The sequence below is a fragment of the Lipotes vexillifer genome, unplaced genomic scaffold (genome assembly GCF_000442215.2).
Source record: "Lipotes vexillifer unplaced genomic scaffold, Lipotes_vexillifer_v1.1 scaffold230, whole genome shotgun sequence".
NCBI lineage: Eukaryota > Metazoa > Chordata > Mammalia > Artiodactyla > Lipotidae > Lipotes > Lipotes vexillifer.
The window spans coordinates 6,763,214-6,787,448 of NW_006775143.1; the positions used below are offsets into that span (position 1 = coordinate 6,763,214).

Sequence of the window (24,235 nt, forward strand, 5' to 3'; positions counted from 1 at the left end):
TCCTGACATGGACTTGTCTTGGGTGTCAGCCTCCTGGGACCTTTGGAGCGGGGTGGGGAGGGCCGGGTAAGACCCTCATAAAGGCAGACTTAGGGTTGGTATGAAACAAAGATGGATTCTCATCGCAGAAACTAGGCAGCTTACAAGTGGTACATTCCCATCTGACCTGTACAAAAGGAAAAAAACAAAAGTTTCCACCCACACTTAGGTCACAGGGGTAGATAGGATTTCTGTAAATAAACAGAATTACTCACTGGGATTAGAGCAACAGCTTTCCTGCTGGCTTCTCTACCTTCAAGTTCATTCTCTCTACAGGCCCATTCATCTCCACACAGCAGCCAGGGATATCTTTCTTTCTTTCTTTTTGATGTGGACCATTTTTAAAGCCTTTATTGAATTTGTTAAAACTTTGCTTCTGTTCTACGTTTTGGCGTTTTGGCCGCAAGGCATGTGGAATCCTAGCTCCCCAGCCACGGATCAAACCCACACCTCCTGGGGTGGAGAAGGGGAAGGAGAAATCTTAACCACTGGACCGCCAGGGAAGTCCCAGGGATATCTTTCTAACACACAAAACCTTTAATGGCTCCACTCTGCCTTCAGGATAAAGCCCAAACTCTTTAACTAGGCTCTCAAGGCTCAGCAGGCTGCATCCTTGCCGACCTCTCCATCCTCATCTCATTGTCCCCACCTCCATCCTTACCCCTATTCTCAACCCTACAGCTTTTCACGGAAAGCTGACACTGAACTTCTTACAGGACTCTGGAGCAGATGGGGAGAAATGTTCTTTAAAAATGCACAGCCTTCTAATGAGGGTGGATGCTGTCAACAGAAAGACCATAATCACAAATTTTCTGCTAGGCCTTTTCATTACTAAAGGAGAAATTGTTCCTTTTGCTCAGCTGAGCATCTTGATGGATTTTGGATGTGCACAGGCGAGCCTGGAGCTAAGTCTGAAATCGGTAGTTAATTTGGCCTGTGTGAAGAGTGAGATGAATATGGGTAGGGAGAAAAAAAAGATGAGGAGCTGAGAAGGTAAAGAAAGGAGACAGCTAGGTTAGAGAGAGAGAGAGAGAGAGAGAGAGAGAGATACTACTGCTAGTAAGAAATCCTCGGTGAAAGAACAAAGGACTTTTTGGACTTCCCTGGTGGCTCAGCAGTGAAGAATCCGCTTGCCAATGCAGGGGACACGGGGTCGAGCCCTGGTCCGGGAAGATCCCACATGCTGCGGAGCAACTAAGTCCATGCGCCACAACTACTGAGCCTGCACTCTAGAGCCCGCGAGGCACAACTACTGAGCCCACGTGCCACAGACTGAGCCTGCACTCTAGAGCCCGCGAGCCACAACTACTGAAGCCCACTCACTTAGAGCCCGTGCTCTGCAACAAGAGAAGCCACAGCAATGAGAAGCCTGCACACCGCAAGGAAGAGTAACCCTAACTCGCTGTAACTAGAGAAAGCCCGTGCACAGCAAGGAAGACCCAACGCAGCCAAAAATAAATAAATAAGAAAAGAACAAAGCACTTTTAGTGTCTAAGGAGCAAGTTCATGTTGTTTTTTTGTGCACTGCACCCCCTCCTTCAAGACTCACAAACCTAAATAAAACTTTGAACCATTTTTACTTCTCCATTTTCTTCCTTCACATCCCTACTCCTAGGTTTTGAGAGAAAAGAATTTTAGCTAAGGCTATTGAAATTTCCCCTAGAGTAGGTCTTATGTTATTCAAAAATTCTTATTATTCCATGTCACACTAGCACTGTCCATTTAGATTATGACTAATACAACGTTCACTAATCACCACCATTTTCCTGTATTTTTTGTCATCTTCCATGCAGAGGTTTTTGTTTGGGGTTATTTTCTCGAGAACTTTCTTGACAAATTTCCTCAGAGTACAGGGGTGTAGATTTTCCAAGGCACTGTGTGTTAAAAAATGCCTTCTTTTTGCTCTCATATAATGATTTGACTGGATATAAGATTTTCAGATCATAATCCATTTCCCCCCCAAATAGCCTATAGATATCATACCTTTGTCTCTCAAGAGCCTCCAGTATTGCTGATGGCCTCTCTTTTTTTGGTCAATAACTTGTTCTTTCTGGCTGATGAGGGTTAAATTAATCCTTGAAGCTCAGAACATTCACCGGGATGCTTCTTTGTGTGAGTGTGTCTTTTCATTAAACCCACCTGGGACCAGGGGAGTCCTTTAAATGTAAACAATCAAGTCTTTCTTTAGTTTTCTTCTATCTTCTCCTTTCTCCTTCTGGAACTCCTATTATTAGACTACTAAGTCTCTGCCTAATTGGTCCTCTATGTGTTGTATTTGTGCATTTTTCTTGGTAGTTAGTATGTTTTGTTTTCTTTTGCTTTGGGTTATTGGGACTACCCCCTACACCCACCCCAAATACTAATTTAGTTTTCAGAAACTATCATTCTCTTTCATTTCTGCATTGAATTTCCAATTTAGAAATCGTGCTCCTTAGTTGCATAATTTCATTTTTTATGCTCTAATTCTATCTTCTTAAAAGTTCTCATTATGGTTTTTCCCTCATTATGTTTTAATTGAATTTCGCTTCTGTGTCTCCCATGAATTCTGCCTCTATTGCCCACGTCTTCTGGCCATTCAGTTTGGACTCTTCCCTAAAAATGCCATGTTCCCTTTGTTTGTAGTCCATTTGCCTGATCATCTGGCAACTCGGCTGCTGCAATCCCTCAAGCAGAGTGGACTGATTGCCACTGCAACGTGGGCCAGCAGTACTGGGACTTTTCAGTTTAGGATTTAGGTTGTGGGGAGAGGTCATTGTTCTCAGATGTAAGAAAGCTAAACCTCCCTTCTAGCGCTCCTGGCATCAGTGGAATCACCTCCGTTTCCCCCAGAGATGGTTACTGCAAGGAAGAGGAGGTAAGGCAGCCAGATCTGGATCCTCACCCCTAGGTGTCAAACAATAAGCTCTTAGCTGTGTCTGGACTCTTCATTTGATGCCTGACTTGTCCTAGATGGGAGGGACTGAGATGAGGAGTGACTGCACAGGTTGTCATTTTCCCAGAATTCCCTAAGGATGGGCAAGGGCAGCACTTCTGGCCCAAATCAGTGGGACAGAGACTGCTTCCTACATTCCCTTGGCAGCTCTGGTTCAACCTCATTAGATACAGCAATGGTACTCCTCCACCACATTTTTCCCCCTGGGCTGGTCCATGAAAACAAAGTAAAAATTTTAAATTCCAGTTACACAGTTTCTCAGAACCAGGGACATGGAGAATAGACTGGTGGTTGCCAAGGGGGAGGGTGTGGGAGAGGGATGGATTGGGAGCTTGGGATTAGCAGATGCAAACTGGTATATAGAGAATGGCTAAACAACAAGGTCCTACTGTATAGCACAGGGAACTATATTCAATATCCTTTGATTAAACCATAATGGAAAAGAATATTAAAAAAATGTGTATATATGTATAACTGAGTCAGTTTGCTGTACAGCAGAAATTAACACAGCATTGTAAATCAGCTATACTTCAATTTTTAAAAAAGACAAAAAATACTGCAGTTTCTAAGGAAAAGATGTTTTTTGCGGTACGTGGGCCTCTCACTGTTGTGGCCTCTCCCTCCCGTTGCGGAGCACAGGCTCCGGACGCGCAGGCTCAGCAGCCATGTCTCACGGGCCAAGCCGCTCCGTGGCACGTGGGATCTTCCCGGTCCGGGGCACGAACCCGTGTCCCCTGCATCGGCAGGCAGGCGCTCAACAACTGCGCCACCAGGGAAGCCCAGGAAGAGATGTTTGAATGGAAAACTTTGTTAACTTTTCAACTAGTTTTCCTTTGTTTCTATCTCTTTCATTACCAGACCTCTTGATTGCCAATCAACATCTGTTTCGAATGGCCCGCCTTGCAGACTCCTGGGTGTTGTGGCAACCTCTGGGGACTACACTCCTACTGGGCCACAGTCTGGTTCCGGATCACAATTCCAACGTGTGGAGGGGGAGGTTTCTTCCCATACTGCCCAGCAATGCTTGGGACACCAGCTAGATGTCCAAAAATTCAACTCAATTCTGATAACTATCTACCTGGAGATAGCATCAGATCCCACAGGTTAAGGACTCAGTCCTATAATACTGCCCAACCCCCTCTTCAGACACCAATTGCAAGTCCAGGTTGTCACCTGTGCTTCTGACCTACTGGCTATAGATGGGAGGCTCTCACGATCCCCTCCTTGGGTTCAATTAATTTGTAAAACAGCTCACAGAACTCAGAGAAACACTTTACTTACTTGATTACTAGCTTATTAGAAAAGGATGTAACTCAGGAACAGGCAGATGGAAGAGACGCATAGGGCAAGGTATGGAGGAGGGGTGTGGAGCTTCCATGCCCTCTCCAGGCCTGCCATTCTCTCCAGATCTCCATGTGTTCATCCACCAGGAAGGTCTTCGAACTCTGTCCTTTCGGGTTTTTATAGAGGCTTCAATACAAAGACATGATTGATTACATCATTGTCTATTGGTAATTGATTCAACCTCCAGCCCCTCTCCCAACTCTGGATGTCGGGGTGGGAGGGGTGGAGCTAAAAGTGCCAACCCTCTAATCACAGGGTTGGTTCTCCTGGCAGCCAGTCCCCATCTTAGATGTGGTCCAAAAGTCACCTCATTCACTTAACAAAAGACACCTTCGTGGCACTCATCCCTTAGGGAATGTTAAGGGTTTTAGGAGCTTTGTGCCAGGAATGGGGATGAAGACCAAATATATGTTTCTTATCATAAACCACAATATCACAGCCACTTCACCTAGAGACCGACAAAATGAGGTCCTAAGAGCAGAGTCTCAACCTTCCTCTGCCCAAGGCCACCACCCTCCTCTGCTCCACTCTCCTTGACTTCCATAAAGTGCATTCCCCAGTGATAGACCTCCACCGAAATGTTCCTCAAAGTGTACTGGAAGGTGCCCGCATCAGAATCTCAGGAGAGCTTATACAGGCTGAGAGTTCTCGACTTCATCTCAGGGGAGTAGGGCCCTGTGGTTGGCATTTTAAATAATTTGTATTCATACTACAGTCTGGGAGCCATGGAAGCTATAAAGCATTGTGGAAGAAAATTTCCTTTCAGATGGCCAGTTCTAGCCCCCCACACTCACTGCTCTGAGTGCCCCAAGTCAGCAAACACCTGGAAAACTGCCTCTGAATTATACAAAAACAGTTGTCCATTAAAAGAATGATAGCTGGGAACATTCCAGCTGGGTAAAATTCCTTGAGTGTTGCCCATGTCGCGGGTGCAACTCATTCCACAGAGCATGTGCAACGCCCTGCCGTAAATACCAGGTTCTCTCAGCCTTGGGATTTCGTGGATATTCTTGCAGGAATGCAGGCCTGTGTCCTGAAGTCTTGTAACTGCCTGCCATGCCTTGCAGCTCAGTCCATTGGTGCTAACATTCTGGACAGTACTATATGGGCTACTCTAGCACTATTTATAATAATTCAAATTAATCAGATTGATTTTCTCCTTGAATGCTAGAATATTCACTCTGAACCATCAAGTGCTGAGGGTCAGTTGTCCTAGAAAAGCTCATGCAACCCTCTCCATTCGATTGTGAACAATTCTCTTCCTCGAGCCTTGAAGGAAAGAAGAGCTACTTTGTCAACTGGGTAGTGAAACTTTCGTTTTTACTTAGCGACCACAGCCTAACACTGGAGATCCTTATGATACTAACACACAGTTTTTATTGAGAATGTGCCTTTGCATATGTATCATCTCCTTTAATTCTCAGATCAGCCTGAAAAGGAGGTAACGTTGGTGTCCACCGAGGCACAGAGAGGTACAGGGAGCAAGTGGTGATGCTAACAAGTGGATGCAAGCAGTCTGGCTCCACAGTCTGCATTCCTAACTGTTGTGTGATTAGCTATAGGCATAAGATTCATGATCAAGGCATACTTATCCTTATTTGTTCATTAATTCCTTCAATATAATGGACTTCGGTGTCAGGTCATAACCTCGGTGCTTGGGACACAAAGTCGGATATTACTGACCCTCCTTGCTGTGACATTCCCAATCGAATGATGAAGACAAATAACTGAAAGGTCAATTAAAATAATGAGCGTTAAGTGAGGGGTGAGGTTATGGAGGCACAGACACAGGGTTGGGGTGGGGGCGGTACCTAACCCATAGTTAGATAAGTCATGGAGGAGTTGGCTTCTGAGTCCCAAGGTCAGGGTGGGGGGTTAGTTAGAGGAGCTGGGGGACACTGATGAGGAAGCAGAGCAGAACAAAGGCCCAGAGCAGGAAAGGGCAGATGTCAGGGAAGCTACAGGAAGTTTACTACCAGGAGAGTTTATATGAATGGGCTAGGCAAGTGGCAAGGGACAAGACTGGAGGGATTGGCAGGGACCTAACTTAAACGTCCTCTGCATGGGAAAAGCTTGAGCTTTATCCTGAAGGTCACACCAAGCCATTCAAGCTTTTTAAGAGGAAGAGTAACTAGGTCGGTCAGCTTTTCTTCATATTAAAAGGATACTGGTGTCACAGGAGGGATGGCCTTGCCTGCCACTCAGCTCTCAGATCACAGAGGCCCAAGTTCAATTGGCACAGGGGCCGCAAACCTCCTGGACAACAGCATATTTGGCCAGAAAGAGTTTGTAAAGAATTATGAAAATGCTATGTGCATCTCTATGGTGTAACTGACTAAAACTGACTTTTAAAAAAATGTAGAAAGTATGAACTGACTATTACCAATGAAATAAACTGAAAATGTTATTGAAGTGCCAGGCCCCTAAAGTTTTAAGGATAAATTCTTTCAAGCTTTCAAGGAACAGATAATTCCTAGCTAAATAAATTTTTTTTCTAGAGCATAGATTAAAAAAGAAAAAAAAAAGGTCAATTGACTTTGTAGTTAGCATAACCTCACTCTATAGCCTAGAAAATATTTCATAAAATACTAGCAAATAAAGTTCAGAAACAGTACCCAGAAGCTTTTTTTTTTTAATTTTTTTTGCGGTACGCGGGCCTCACACTGTTGTGGCCTCTCCCGTTGTGGAGCACAGGTTCCGGATGTGCAGGCTCAGCGGCCATGGCTCATACTCAAAAGCTTTAAGTAAGCCTTATTTCAGAAATGTAAATATATGTAGACTCTGAAAATAATGTTACTTCAGAACTGAAAAGGGTTTTGTGCTAAAAGAGGGAGGGAAATAACATTTGGGAAAACTGACCTTTGATCTGGATGCTTGCATGGGCCATTTAGTTGCACAAATGTTAATCAATTATTTCCATGCCTACCCCATCTTGCCTTGGGGAAATATCTTAAGCCAAAGACTTTAGACGTGTGTTCTGGTTGGCAATTGTTTCATATGGTTAAAAAGAAAAGAGGTGTGTAATAAGCAATAGGAAAGCCTTAAGACTCTCAGGTAAATAAGGTTAAGAAGTGGAAGAAAGTTCAGTGGCTAAAAATCATACATAAAGAATACTCAATCATAACCAGTCACTTAAAAATCTGTAATTTAGACGATGAGGTACAATATTTTCATCTGTCAAATTTAAAAAGATTTAGAAAATGGCAATCCCGAGTTCTAGCAAGGATGCCAAATAACGAGCATTTACACACAACCTCTCTTGAAACATTTCGGCAGTACGTGTCAGCACACTGGAAGGAAATAATACATTAACCGTGACTTTTATTTTTTCTTTATTTAAAAAATTGAGATATAATTCCCATACCGTAAGATTTGCCTTTTAAAATGTACAATTCAGAGGTGCTTTTTTTGTTTGTTTTGTTGTTGTGCAACAATCACCACTATCTAATTGCAAAACACTTCCATCATTCCAAAAAGAAACCCTGAATCTGTTAGGAGTCCTCTTTCCTCCCATCCTCCAGCCTCTGGCAACTACTAATCTACTTCCTGTCCCCATGGATTTGCCTACTCTGGACATTGCATACAAATGGAATCACACAGTATGTAGCCTTTTGTATCTGACTTCTTTTACTTAGCATAATGTTTCCAAGGTTGTGTTGTGGCATGTATCAATACTTCACTGTTGCAATTTCCAAATATCTGTGCCCATAGCTTTCATTTCTTCCTCACATGCTCCTTAAATCCCAATAATCTGATTTCTGCTCCTTCCACTCTACTGAACAGCCATGTTTTTTGTTTTTGGGTTTTTTGTGGCCATGCCACACAGCTTGCAGGACCTTAGTTCCCCAACCAGGGATTGAACCCAGGCCCTCAGTATTGAAATCATGGAGTCCTAACCACCGGACCGCCAGGGAATTCCCAGAGCAGCCATTCTTAAAACTTTTTTTGGCACAATGGTTACTCTCAGGGTCAGGAGAGATTTCTGGCCTTCACCTATCATTATGAGATGATTCACAATGGCCTGAAATCCAACAACATGGGTGCCCTTGCAGGAAGTACGTCTGCTCCTGACCTCACCAGCCATCGCTCCTTTTCGTCCATGACCCCCCTGACCATTTCCTTCTTGAAACCTCTCTAAGGCACCCGTGGCACTCCTTTCACTATTTCTTCTTTGAAAGGGGAGAGGAGCTAACCATCACTTTATATGCATTAGCTCCCCATTTCCACACAGTTAATAAACGTAGGCTCAGAAAGATTAAGTAAACTGCCCCAAATCCCATAGCCAGAAGGCTGTCTGACTCCACACTGGCAGCCTCTTTCCCCTTTTCTCCCATTGTATGTCTAAATAGGTCCCCAAGATTCTCGTCCATTGACACTCTATCTTTGGTTATCACATTCATTGTCTTCAACTATCACGTCTATGGAAAGGACTCCCAAGTCTCCACTTCCAGGCCTACTCCTTTTCCGTGCTCCAGAGCAGCCTGTCAATGGTCTGCATAATTCTCTAACATCCTGCCTATGTTCCTTCCACTGGCCTGGTGTTGGTCAGCCATGAGGGAAGATGACAGAGGTTCCAGGACTGATGACAAGGGTAAGAAAACAGTGAAAACAAGGTGGCAATGGGAGGTGCGGAGGCAGCAGCTGGGGGGTGCAGAACAGATACTTCCAGTCCTGGTATAAAGAAATGATATCCTTAAATTGTTTAATTACAAGTCCATGCTGTCAGCACGGATGTCTTAATGATGAACTGACTAAACAGCAAAGCACATGACACTACCCACAGTCTCTGCCAATCTCTCCCAGGACAGGGCAGGGGTCATGCAAAGTGTTTAGCACATTTTGGTTCTTAGGCAAGTAACTGCTTAAGAAACTGTTAAAGTTATACATTTTTATTTGTTTTTAGAAAATGTGGAGATAGTGATTGTAAGCTATCTTGCATATTTTAGTTTTTTTTTTTTTTTTTGCAGTACGCGGGCCTCTCACTGTTGTGGCCTCTCCCGTTGCGGAGCACAGGCTCCGGACGCGCAGGCTCAGCGGCCATGGGGGGCCCAGCCGCTCCACGCCATGTGAGATCTTCCCGGACCGGGGCACGAACCCATGTCCCCTGCATCGGCAGGAGGACTCTCAACCACTGCGCCACCAGATATTAGTATTTTTAAGGCAAATTACTCAAACGCATTCCTTGCAGTTCTGCAGGGATAACTGCTCACCATTTTGCAATGTTTGTTTCCTTTCCAACAAAAAGAAGTTGGTGTAGTCATAAACTATAACTCGAATAAATAATCCAAACACTATATCCTACTAATAAACATGAGAAGGAAATGTCTGAACTATTTTCATAAACATGATTGTGGTATGTACTAATCTTATCCATCAAATAATATATGTAAAGCATTTACCTTAAACTAGCTTTATAATTATTCTTGTTTGGCAGGTTTGAATCTGGTTCTCTAGAACAATTTATGAGTTGGAATATAGATGGTTATTGAAATTATGGATTTAAAAAAAAATTTTAAGGTTTATATACTGAGTTTTAAAGCTGTTGTAGGCAGAATTTTAAACAACAGGATCTAGTGGAGTGACCAATGATGCTGGGACCTGATAGATGCAGGGGCTACTCCCAGCTCAGCTGACAACTGTCTACCTACCCTCTGTGACCACAGCTTTCACAGTGGGTGTCTCAGCTTTTTACTCTAAAATAAGGGCAAGGGCTTTTCAAAGTTTGCCTAGTTATAAAACTCTAAGACTTACACCAACTTTTTGTTGCTCGTTTCTCAAACATTAAGAGTTAGAAGCATACTTTACAAACCAGGAGGAATGAGCTTGTTTACTGGGTCAAGGTGCTAGGAGTGGGGCCCCTGGCAGGCCACAGCCAAACCCCTTCTAGAGTCTTTCTCCCCTGGGACGGGCTCTCCAGTTAAGAGCATTCTTCTCTCACGGGCTGGTGGTAAAACAGGCCTGGGGGTGCCTCTAAGCTTGGGAGGAGCCTGACCCTGGACAGTGTGTGGGATGACACATAGTCTGTTTCTCTGTTAGATGTCCAGCAGCAAAGCCATTCCTTTCTTTTCCTTGGATCTGCCTTTCCTCGCCATTGGGGTGGTAAGATCTCAAAGGCTGAGTTCAGGTTGTAAGCGCAGGTGAGAGGGGACTAAAGGACCACTGAGTCTTTTCTAAATGTTATAATGGGCCAGGGCTTCTCAAATCTGCTTGCACAGAACAAAGAGCAGTGCTCAGGCTCCACCAGAATAATTAAACCAGACTCTGCAGGCAGGGCCCAGGCATCTGTATTTTTTTTAAAGTTCTACTGGTGATTCTAACATGCAACCAATACAGAAAAGCCTGACTTTAAGTCATACATCTCACCTGTAGCACAGGTAGAGGGAAGATTTCAAAATTAACACTACAGAATTCTTCAAATAATTCTGCTGTGAATGGTGGAACATGTTAGATTATTTATAAAAATATAAAGGACAAGAAACAAAAATACATATTGCTAATGTTCTGATTGTATTCAAATTTTTATTTTTTGAACAAAAAAGACAATGATTTTAAATAATAAACATGGTATATTCTAGACACTTGGTGTTTTTTTTTAGACGGTTTATTAAATTTGGACTCCTACAGTTCTGCTGTGATGCTTTCTTCATCATTATAATAACATTTATATTATTTCTTGCCATTTTATCATTGCTCTAAACTTGCTAAACAAAGAGTCACTCTGTCTGGTTAAGTGAAGCTTCACTGGAAGGAAATACTCCACTACCACATTAATAACACACATATACAGAACAGTCATTTTTTATATTTACAAACACAAGAAGTCTGTCCAGCCATTTGGGTTTTGTTGTTACACTGCCCATACCGAGATCAGCAAAAAGCTAAGGAATAAGCAAGATTTCACTTCAGCAGTGCAAAGGATGGCATCAACCAAACTTCGTTAAACAAACCAACAAATTACAAACACGGTCAGCAAAATTCAGCTTGCATGATACTGACTTAAAAAAATAAACAGAGTGGGTCACAACTAGACTGGTTTTCGCTATGCAACTTTCCTCAGGGAACAATACTACCCCCATTTCACGTAGAAAGGAATATGCATCAGAGCCTTTGTTCATGAAGAAAATGCCCTTCAAACAAATTCATCATAAGGCAAAAAAACAAAACAAAATGAAAAACTGAATGAAGCAGTTTGGCCCAGAGAAAGCTTGTATATACCGTGTACACTCAGTATACACACATTTACAGATATACTGCAATTTAAACCATGTATATACTCATTAGACAATTAAATGAAATTGGCTCAGTGAAAAAGTGTCCATTTTTAATAAATATGTAGTTATTGCTAATATGTGACACATTATGCTTTGACATGGAAATTGCAGTAACTTAAGAGTTTGAAGCTGCCATATTGCCAGTGTCAGCCCTGCAGCAGGCATTCATATGGACAACATGCCATCCAGTCCTGAAGAGCAAAACGTCCACTACAAAAAAAAAAAAAAAAAAAAAAAAAAAAAAAAAAAAAAAAAAGAAAAATGAAAGGCTTATGCACTGTCCCTTACATTTCTGCCTATTCCTTTTTTTTTCTTTTAAACAAAAACAAGTCCAGCTCACCACAAGTTAAGCACAACCTGACAAGCGAGGTTAGCGGCATGATGGAAAGAGAAGAGTGAAATACAGCATGCATTTACAACCAGAACTGCTCTAGTCTATTTTGTCATACAAACCGGAATACAAAAATCCAATTTAAATAAGACTAGACTAACAGTAATAGTAAATTAAAAAACAAAACAAAACAAAACACACACACACACACACACATAGACTTAGTTGGATACTGATTAATTTTAAGAGTAAAACTCATCCTGTCCCCTCTTAATACTCTACTGCAATTTATTTATTGATGGCTAGAATATTTATTTACTTAAAAAAGATATTAAATACCTGTATCATGAAATTACATTCTTTTTTAACAATAAGACAGACCGTGTAAGAAAATAGCTCATGTGCGAAATGTGTCTGAAATGCATTTTTCCTCACAACTATCAAAACATCCATTCACACTAAAACAAACCCCCCCACCCCACCCCCTGCAAAAAGTTAAGGAAAGATGGGATGGGTCAGGTGAGGAGCAGGGAAGGAAAGACTTACCAGCACAGTGATTAACAATGGTTCAAGACAGAACCAACAAGAGTTGGTCAAAAAGATGCCTTCAAGACATGGCTACAATTAAAAACCAAACTCAACCACTTTTGGTTCGTTGCGGTGAGACCGAAAAAATATTTCTCACAGATTCATATAAATACTAGACTCCAGCTCTTCTGTTATTATTATTTTTAAAGTTTTTCCATTTGTTTTTGCAAGGCCTAGCTACCATATTACAGTTTATATTTCCTCTGCAACGACTACAAGAGGTAGGCATAAAGCATGAAAAAGTTTCTCAGTTAGTACCTCACTGCAGGCAGTTCACTGCATTAAACCTTTCACTTTAGACATGAAAAGGGATTGCACCTTCTGGTCTTTTCGAGCCCCCCAAACAAAGCTGTTACCATCCCATACATATTCTAAATGAGTGTACTCACCAATAAGAAACTTTCTCTACTGAAGGATACTGTCATAGTGTTTGTTGCAGAACATTCATATATATATAGATAGATTTATTTATTTATGTATTTTTAAAAAGTAAACAAACAAACAACAACAAAAACCGAACCCAGGTTCCTAGAACCAATTCTCTTGATTCTCTACTTCCACAAAATAAAGTATAACCATTTGGCCAAGACTACAGATGTGTTTTTTTTCTTTTCTTTCCTTTTCACAGATGCAAGTGCCATGCAAAATAAATTAGAGAACAGATACCAAAACATACATGTGATAAAACTACTGAAGGTAGATTTTTTAAAAGCATTTATATAAACATAATTTATAATCCTCTTTTTTTCCTTATGTACAGTCACAAAGCTGTAGTTAGACATCTAGGATTTCCTCGGCTGTGCCTCCACAGCGTAGTCTGTAGCGACCAGTTCTCCAGCTTATCGTTGGGTCCCATAATGCCGACAAAAAAATGTATATTGTCATGGATTCACGGATGAACCAAGCTACAGCATAATCAAGTTTTGAAAAACACAGTGTGCCACCCTAGGAATTAAAAAAATAAATTATGTACTGTCAGACTAAAGACAGTTTAAAAAATGAAATTCTTCAATTCCACTCTTTTAAATACACTATAAGTCAAGTCTGCTTCTTAAGATAATTCAACTGTCATGCTATATTGGTTAAGGAAATGTTAATTAGGAAAAAAGCAGCATTAAAATAACTGCTATCCTAACATATTCTTAGTTTGAAGACTTGTTGATTTGCTTAACATCATTCTTTTTTTTTTTTTTTTTTGGAGCCTTAATAAAATGATTGTATAACCAGCTGAAAGTTGAAAATCAAGTTCCATTTTGTGTCCACGTTCCACTAAGGAAAGTAATGCTTAAACCTGATTTTAACCTTCACTGGGAGGCTGAAGAATGGCTCAGATAGATTTTCTTCAACTTCTTCTAAATCAAAAGTGTTTTAGTTCCACCAAATGACCGCCAACTTTCCCAAGCCTATCCACATACCTGGACACCCCTGAGTTGAATGTAGTCAAATATAAACCATGCCAGGCAATGACACATGAAAAATACCATAATATCCCATCTGAATACATGGTGGGCTGCCCATCCAATAATTAAACTGGCAACAAAGCATTCTGAAATTGGCTCACAAATTATTGTTGCAGGAAGCATGTTAATTCGCAATTTGGTCCACCTTAAACAAACAAACAAAAAGGGATTTTCTTTAAACAACAGCCTGGTTACAAGACTAATCAATTTTTCTCAAAATGATCAGCATTTCATCCTGTTATATAAAAGCCTTTTATATAAACTTTAAAGAGTATTTAATGAATCTCTTTTCTATTTTTATTTAGTATCTCAAAGAAAAAAGTCTATCAATTCATTTGTATGGCCTATACTCTGATGAATAAAGATCATAAAATTCAAAGGGTAGAAAGTTAGAAAATAGAGATTGGCATAAAAAAATTCAAAGTCTCAACATCTCTTTTTTGAAAGCTTTCAGTGTTACATAGGAAAGAAAATATATTTAGACGTTAAATTTATTTTAATAAAGAAGTTAACCTCTCTTCTGGAAATAAAATCTGACTTTTAGTTTTTCTGTTAAAACCAAGTTAAAACCATGTAAAAATTACTCTCCCTTCCCCTTTTCTTTTAATAAAGTATAAAAAGACTTTTTTATACTTTATTAAAATATTTTATTAAATCAGCTGACTTACCTGATCATTCTGGATTGAAACTGAGAAATTGAATACGAGCCAGAGTTTTGCATTGCAACTTGAGTGGACATTGCAAACCTCCAACCTCTGAAAATTAAGACAATTATAAAATGAGCTATGATGATGAACACATGCAAGCATGACTGATTATGCATTTATTCATCCCTATAAAGAGTAAGAAACATTATTTCAGTAGCCAAAGATATGGAAGTACACACACACACACACACACACACACATGAATATTAGTCATAAAAAAAGAATGAAATCCTGTTATTTGCAACAATGTGCATGGACCTTAGAGGGTATTATGCTTAGTGAAATAAGTGAGACAGAGAAAGACAAATAGTGAAATAAGTGAGACAGAGAAAGACAGTCTGTTATCACTTATATGTGGAATCTAAAAAATAAAACAAATGAATGACTAAACAAAAAAGAAAAGACTCACAGACTTAGAGAACTAGTGGTTACCAGTGGGGAGATGCAAGGAGCAAGGGGCAAGAGGATGAAGAGATAGAAACTACCTTGTATAAAATAGGCAACAAGGATATATTGCACAGCACAGGGAAATATAGCCATTATTTTGCTATAACTTTAAATGGAGTATAATCTATAAAAATACTGAATCACTATGTTGTATACCTAAAACTATATAATACTGTAAACCAACTATATTTTAATTAAAAAAAAAAAAGTGAGCAACTGTCAGTGTTCAGGGTGAGCCTCGTCCCAGGATAGCACCCTACGTAGGGTATATCATACTTATACACATTTTAGTCATTACAGAGGCCCATGATAGTACCACCTGAGAAATGGAAGGAACAACCCCTCAGTTCACAGTTTAATAAACTTAAAATACAGACATTCTGAAAGTACTAAATAGAGTGGGTCCTGTATTTAATAGTTTAGTCTCTGAACACTATTAATCAAAAAAAAAAAGTGGGGGGGCAGGGTATGAAACCAAAAGTGGCATTCTGTATCTCATGAGAAACGCTATGAAACCATGGACCACATTAACACCATCAGGAGAGAAGTTTAAAAACATACTTCAATTTTTAAGATCACATCTTTAGTAAATTATCAGACAAGGAAATGACCCCCTTTAAAAAAGCAAATGAGTGTCACTGTGTGATAGAGAAATGTTATTAAGTCAATCATGTGGCTTCTTAGCAAAGTATCAAATAATCTACTGAGAAATTTCAAAATTTGAAATCATATTCTTTAAATTTTCACCTACTGGTTTATGACTGCACTGACATTTTTAATTCTTCTAAAACACATAAAAATTTACATCCATAATAATGAAAATTTAAAATCACAGAGAAGCTTCAATTTAATAACTTCAAACCACACAGTTTTTTTTTTAGGGTTTAAATGTATTTATTTTATTTTTAAATTGAAGTATAGTATAACATTAATTTACAATGTTGTGTTACTTTCAAGTGTACAGCAAAGTGATTCAGTGTGTATGTATCTGTATGCTATACAGTAGGTCCTTGTTGTTTACCTGTTTTATATAGTGCATATATGTTAACCCCAAACTCCTGAGTTATCTCCCCCACCACTCCTATCCTCGTTGGTAAACATAAGTTTGGTTTCTATGTCTGTGAATTTATTTCTGTTTTGTAAATAAGTTCATTTGTATTGTTTTTTTAGATTCCATCTATAAGTGATACTATATGATATTTGTCTTTCTCTGTCTGACTTCACTTAATATAATCTCTAGGTCCATCCATGTTGCTGCAAATGACATTATTTCATTGTTTTTTATGACTGAGTAATATTCCATTGTATATTCAGACCACATCTTCTTTATCTATTCATCTGTTGATGTGCATTTATGTTGCTTCCATGTCTTGGCTATTGCAAATAGTGCTGCTATGAACATTGGGGTGCATGTATCTTCAAATTAGAGTTTTCTCCAGATATATACCCAGGAGTGGGATTGCAGGATCATATGGTAACTCTATTTTTAGTTTTTTTTAAGGAAACTCCATACTGCTCTAGAAACCACATTAATTTGAAGAATGTAGAGAAATTAGAACACTTATTTGCTTCATTAGTACATAACGGAATAATTAATAGGAATTACATTCTAAAAGTATTGAACTATTCTGTACTCACTAGCAAAAAATAAAATAAAATAGCTCTTAATCCATGGGTTTAACAAACAGAGTAAACCAACAGAAGTTAGGAACCAAAAATGTAACAGCCTAATTTAATTTAGTTTTCTTACCGGTCAGCTATTGCTTTGGCCATAAAGTAATCTTCAGCAATGTACTGAGCAAAAGCTATAAGCCCTCCTGCTTGATCTAACACATCCTTTCTCATTAAACAAGACATTCCCGTCACACATTTGAAACCAGTGACATTGGCAGAGATATAGGACCTTGGATGAGAGGTTCCAAAATACACCTGCCAAAACAAAGCCAAAAACATATGTATACAATTAGAATTTTATGTTAAAAGTATGATGTTTATAAATTCTTTTTCCTAATGAATTTCAGTATGATTGGGTGAATATTCTATTATTCTTACAGAAATTACCTGAGTAAAAAGTGGTACAAAGTAATATTTACATATAGCAAGCAGTCAATAAATTTCTTAATTGATTGACTACACTTGTCATTATCACAATTACAAATAAGTATTTACTTCTAGGAGGGAAAAGTATATTTTATTCTCAAATAAATACTGTCTTCTCTAAAACTCCAAGATTTAAAGATTTACTGAAGTAAAACTTAATTTGGATTTGAATCAGACAGGTAAAAAATATCACTCACTTCATATAAAATATTAATATTTAATGTGTTTTCAGAATGTTCATATAGATATACACACATCTACATATATAGGTATATGTACATACACGTATATGTGTATATGTATGCATGTGGCTACACACATGTGCACATTCATACACACAATATTTATAGGTACATCAACCAACAGAACAATCCTATTTCTTAATTCCTTTTCTTGTGTCCTTTTATATAGCTGGCTATTTCCTGCCGGAGTCACTGAGCTTCCCAACTTCCCCATTTTTCAATGTATTTTTCATAAATAGGGTGGATACTAATATTCTGTCTTCCATTTTACTGCCTTTTTCCTAGATGTGCTTTGAAGTCATGAGAAACGCAAACTACTAAATTAATGGTAGAATTAAATGGTCATCACCCAACTTATCAGATATAAAACATATTTATTATTTACATCTTAGATATTCTGCCTTTTGTAATTAGTCATCTCTCTGTATCCTAGGGGAATTGGTTCCAGGAGCCCTGTACCAAAATCCACTGATGCTATTTGCATATTATCTACACCTGTCAGATTACTTATAATACCTAATACAATGTAAATGCTATGTAAAGAGTTGTAAATACAATGTAAATGCTATGTAAACAGTTGCTGGTGCAAAGCAAATTCACATTTTGCTTTTTGTAACTTTCTGGAATTTTTTTTCCCGAATATTTTCAACCTATGGTTGGTTGAAGCCACAGATGTAGAACCCACAGATTTAATACAGTTAACTTCAGGTAGCTCATTCCAACTCTCAGCATAGTCTCAAGCTTCTGGGAGATTAGGGATCTGATAACAAGAATATTATTTAATACTTTTTTACACGGGCCTCTCACTGCTGTGGCATCTCCTGCCGCGGAGCACAGGCCCAGTGGCCCACGGGCCCAGCCGCTCTGTGGCATGTGGGATCCTCCCGGACTGGGGCACGAACCCGTGTCCCCTGCATTGGCAGGTGGACTCCCAACCACTGCGCCACCAGGGAAGCCCAAGAATATTATTTATAACCATTGCACTTACCTGTTCTAGTGTGGCAGCAAAGCCCTGTCTGTCTGCTACATATGGCAGCCCGTGAACCAGGCCTACTTTCTCTGTCATTTGGTTAACCATGTCCGTGAGTGTGTCTGGAATCACTGGGATGCAAAAGAAAAAATGGTGCAGAGGGAGAGAGGAAAAAATTTCCTTTTAGTAAAATGCCCACTAACGTAAAATATAATTTATGAGTTATTAAATTCTTAATAAATGTTTTTCTTTGTATGTGGGTCTAATAAAATGAATCTCAATCACCTTTCTGAGTAGAATACAAAATTTCAAAGAGGTTAACTTATGGTAGTGAATTTATTCTGGACACTTGCAGGCTGGTACATACCTAATATGTAGCAGGGGCAGGATGTACCTTGAAAACGTTAACAGTCCATTTCTGAACCTCCCAACTGGAATAACGGACAATATGTCCTAGTACAAAAGGTACAGGAGCAGAGGTCAAAGGGGCTCAGTGTTCACTACGACTCCTCCATTCCAACCATAGGGAATAAGCCTCCTCTTTCTGGGGGTATGAGATATTCTCTCTCAAAACTGCTAATTGGAACTGAAGGAGAATATACTTGACAGAGATTGATACACTGAAAACATAGCAAATATATGATAGTAAATAATTTAAGATAGAAAATGTGAAAAATGAATGTAATCTCTGACCATGAATTGATAGATTTGTAATGATCTAATTAAGTAGGAGTGCCACACTATTAATTTTCAAATTTGCACATTTCAAGCTGATAAAATTTAAATCATTTCCCCATTTTTAAATAGCAAATATCTCATATCATTTTATACGACTTCATTTTTATTTCCTTCAAGTATTTAAGAACTAAATCTACTGTATAAACTTGTATTTGGACCTTAAATACAGGTAGTCTGGGTAGTGGTTCTCAACTGCTGCCCTGTAGGGGACATTTGGCAATGTCCAGAGACAGTTCTGGCTGTCACAACCAATAGCGGCTATCACTGCATCTAGTGGGTAGGGGCCAGGGATGCTGCTAACCACCCTGCAGGACAGCCCTGACAACAAAGAGTTACCCAGCCCAAAAGTGTTGAGGTTGAAAAACTTGAGGTAATTAGAATATAATAGAATATTACAGAACCAAGATTATTATAAGTATAAATGTTTAAAAATGCAAAAATACAAATTATAATTTCAATGTATTGATATTGAAATTATAATTTCAATATAATTGAAAACATTATTATTGAAATAATTCCTGATAAAATCAGCTAGGTAAAAAGCCATGAATGTATTCTAATAAATGTATGTAATTCTAGTAAAATATGCACCTATTAATTTCTGTCCCTTTGCATGAGACAGTACATTGCGCATGCCACAAACAGATTAAAGTAAAAGATGTCACATGAATAAGGGGAAACTTACACCTAGAAAAAGCTCATAGACTATATAACGGACCACGACTATTTTTTTTTTTTTTTGGCTGCATTGGGTCTTTGTTGCGGCACACAGGCTTTTCTCTAGTTGCAGCGAGTGGGGGCTACTCCTTGTTGAGGTGTGCAGGCCTCTTACTGTGGTGGCTTCTCCTGTTGCGGAGCACGGGCTCTAGGCGCGCGGGCTTCAGGAGTTGTGGTGCATGGGCTTCGCTGCTCCGCGGCATGTGGGATCTTCCCGGACCAGGGCTTGAACCCGTGTCCCCTGCATTGGCAGGTGGATTCGTAACCACTGCGCCATCAGGGAAGTCCCGACTTTTTTTTTTTTTTTTTTTTTTTTTTTAATAGTTGGAATTTTCTCTTCAAAATGAAAACATTTTCATACATGTAACATTCTAGGTTAGTATAAAAAACATCAAAATCTTAGTAAGTATAACTTGACATATTACCACGAAATGATAAAATGAATTACTTTATTAGGCAAACAAATAGGATTGATAAATGTATTCTCAGACTGCTCTTGGCATTTTATCATTGAATGAATAGTTCTGCAAAATAAATAAGAAAAACCTCACCTCTTATTCCACTATCACAAATCCATATAAGATCATACTTTGCAACTTCATATCCTGGCATTAAATTGTTAATTTTAGGATTAATGCCAACCTTTTTGCCACCTAAAAATTTTAAAGTACAGCAGTGAACAATTCATGCAATATTGGAAATATTTTCTATTATACATATGCATAGTAGACAGAAGTAAAAAGTACTTGCAGGTTTAATAATTTAAACAAACATACTTTAACATTATGTTTCTCTTGAGACACAGATGTAGAGAACAAACGTATGGACACCAAGGGGGGAAAGTGGCATGGGGTGGTGGTGGACACTGGTGGTGGGATGAATTGGGAGATTGGGATTGACATGTATACACTAATATGGATAACTAATAAAAACCTGCTGTATAAAAAAATAAATAAAATAAAATTCCAAAAAAAAAAAAGAAAATAGTAGGTGAAACCATCATACTTTAAAAAAAGCCAAAAAACCCATTATGTTTCTTATTATTCATAATAATGTATTTAGAAAAAAATTGTTCATTCTCAAAAAGAAAATTAATCTTTGAAAATTCATTAGTTTCAGTTTTCTAATTCTTAAGTGCTTGCATTAATAGTAAACATTAATCAATATTTAATAGCAAATATACCTCTAATTAGTCTTTAGAATAAGCCTGTAGACTTTTGGAAAAATATTCTTTTTGCAATTTTACAAAAATGAATTCTATTCCTCATTCCCAATTATAATCAATGAGATACAGAAAAGGCCATAGATTGAAAATATTAAAGAAACAAAAATAACAGGCTCATGTCTGACTGACGAGTAAAACATAATTTGGGGTAATTCTGTTAATCCCAGATATGAAAAAAAATCTTTGTCTTTATAACTTAAGTCTTCTCAAAAGGACAGAAACAGCTTTCACTGTATCTAACAAACATGCATAAAGCAAACATGCTAATAACTTAATGGGTGTCTAGCACCCTAATCTATAGTTTAATGCAAAGAAGATTACTGATATTTAATATATTAAAGCAAAAAGGTTATTGTAGAATTTGTTACTTACCTATAAACAATCTAGCATCAACATTTGGATATTTTCCAAGAAGCTTCTTACACACATCAATGGCTGGATCATCATGATCTTGGACACAGAGGAGTACTTCATACTAGTCAAAGAACACATTTTATGTAAATTAACCTCTTTTCCAAAGATAACCACTTATTAGCATTTACTGATGGATCAAAAAGCATTAAGAAAAACAAGCAATTGTACACACAAAGTTTAAAAGTTAAGAGAGTATTCATAATGGATGCAGACACTTAAAGGATTATCAAGTGTTGCTTTAACCGAGAGCAGCTTCTCCAGGAGGGGCCTCTTTGCAAGCCAAAGAGAGAATGAAGAGATTGGCAGGGCCCACAGCTGAAGTCTTGCCACTGCCAGATAGGCATGGCCTAATAATTCAACTGGATTCCAAGCTTCTCCATGGCCTTCATCACTGAAGATTTACTAGATGCTCACAGGGTGCCTAGCAGTGTAAAAGCAACACAGAAAGCAACCAAAATGAACACACCCTTTGTTCTCTAGAAGCTTTGTCTCTGAACTTAATATCATTTCATCAAGGTGCTAAAAATTACATATTGAATACCACTATGATAAATTTAAAGGTTTCCCAAACTCTTCACAAGGACAAAATGAGATTAGATTTTTTGTTGTATAATAATTTTCTGAAGTAAAATAGAATCTGATTTGATTAAAATTGTATCCTGAAAAGCACACTTAGCCTTTTAACTATGAAAACACCCAGGATTTTATTTTGCCCAGACCCATGTTTACTCTCTTTTTTTAAAATTTTTTTAATTTTATTTTTTTGGCTGCACTGGGTCTTCGTTGCTGTGCGCGGGCTTTCTCCAGTTGCAGCAGGCTGGGGCTACTCTTTGTTGCAGCACGCGGGCTTCTCATTGCGGTGGCTTCTCTTGTCGTGGAGCACGGGCTCTAGGCCTGCGGGCTTCAGTAGTTGCGGCACTAGGGCTTAGTTGCTTCGCGGCATGTGGGATCTTCCCAGACCAGGGCTCGAACCTGTGTCCCCTGCATTGGCAGGCGGATTCTTAACCACTGAGCCACTGGGGAAGCCCTATGTTTACTCTCTGGTAGTACACTAAGGAAGACATTTCTTAGCACTTGGCTGGCTGTGTCAAAATTACCCTCGGACAGTTTTTTAAATACTGGGCCCCACTCTTAAACTTCTGAATCAGAGCATATGAGGGGATTCTGACATGTAACCAAGTTTATAAAATCTTGAGCTCTAAGATACCATTTAGTAAACTACTAAATTTTTTTAAAGTGTTTGCTTTCACACATAAAGATGCTACTCTATTGTTTTGTGGGCTATGTATTCTAAGCAGTAATTTTTTTCAAAAGTGGTGATAAATTCATGCTGACTCAATAGCAAATTTCCTACCAAACCTTCTTTCTAAGACAGATTGAACATTTTTTTTTTAAATTAATTAATTAATTTATTGGCTGTGTTGGGTCTTCGTTTCTGTGTGAGGGCTTTCTCTAGTTGCGGCGAGCGGGGGCCACTCTTCATCGCGGTGCACAGGTCTCTCACTGTCATGGCCTCTCTTGTTGCGGGGCACAGGCTCCAGACGCGCAGGCTCAGTAGTTGTGGCTCACGGGCCCAGTTGCTCCGCAGCATGTGGGATCCTCCCAGACCAGGGCTCGAACCCGTGTCCTCTGCACTGGCAGGCAGATTCTCAACCACTGCGCCTCCAGGGAAGCCCAGATTGAACATTTTTAAGCAAAGGAGGAAGGTTAATTATGTCCATGAGAAAATAACAAAGCTATGTGTTGTAAAAAATACAAAAATTTGAGGGCACAATTTTTTAGGTGTCTAACATACAGGGACTAAAGCTAAGGTAATGGGAAGGTCTGTTTGATTTACTTCCATTGATAAGCATACACAAGTAAAAAGTGGAAATAAAATGTGTACAGTGCCTTGAGCACAATAATTACTGTTCACCTAATATATTGATATATTATGTCAGCAAAAAGTGGCAGCATAGAATTTAGTGGTCGAGCACAATAAGGACTAGGACTAAGGTAAATAAAGAAAGTTTAGCTAACAAGGTAAGATTTTTTTTTTTCAAGTGAAAAAAAAGTTTTCTCAATAATTAAGTAGAGACCTGGATGGACCTAAGAGTCGGTCATACAGAATGAAGTAAGTCAGAAGGAGAAAAACAAATATCGTATATTAACGCAAATATGTGGACTCTGGAAAAATGGTACAGATGAACCTATTTGCAGGGCAGGAACAGAGATGCAGACGTAGAGAAGGGACGTGTGGACACAAGGTTGGGGGAGGGTGAATTGGGAGATTGGGATTGATATATATACACTACCATGTGTAAAACAGATAGCTTGTGGGAAGCTGCTGTATAGCGCAGGGAGCTCAGCTTGGTGCTCTGTGAGTGGGATGGGTGGGATTGTGGCGGGGGGGTGGTGGTAGGAGGGAGCTCCAAGAGAGGGGATATATGTATACATATAGCTGATTCACTTTGTTGTAAAGCAACTATACCCCAATTAAAAAAAAAAAAAAAAGTAAAGGGGAAAAGCAATGTATACTTTCCTCATACTTTCTACCTATAGTTATTACATATTCTATCCAATATCTACCTCTCATGATGACTGACCAAAATTGCCACCTTAGAGGTACTGAAATAATTAAGCAACTTTACAGCCACTGGTATCCAGAGATCAGATAAAAATCTGAGAGTGGGATGGGCACCATTCCTGCCACACCCTGAAACTTCTTCAA

The 24,235-nt window shown here is 39.0% G+C and overlaps 1 protein-coding gene across 1 annotated transcript in view; it reads right to left on the reverse strand.

Moving 5' to 3' along the window:
• Positions 1-13,110: 13,110 nt before the first annotated feature.
• UGCG (UDP-glucose ceramide glucosyltransferase) overlaps positions 13,111-24,235 on the reverse strand; it is a 34,805-nt gene continuing 23,680 nt past the window's right edge. The window contains exons 3-9 of the mRNA XM_007449770.1: positions 21,484-21,586; positions 20,438-20,539; positions 18,450-18,562; positions 16,870-17,048; positions 14,634-14,720; positions 13,921-14,110; positions 13,111-13,450 (exon numbers count right to left, since the gene is read on the reverse strand). Of these exons, the coding sequence (XP_007449832.1) occupies positions 13,280-13,450; positions 13,921-14,110; positions 14,634-14,720; positions 16,870-17,048; positions 18,450-18,562; positions 20,438-20,539; positions 21,484-21,586 (945 nt within the window). The 3' untranslated portion in view covers positions 13,111-13,279. The remainder of the gene's footprint in view (positions 13,451-13,920; positions 14,111-14,633; positions 14,721-16,869; positions 17,049-18,449; positions 18,563-20,437; positions 20,540-21,483; positions 21,587-24,235) is intronic.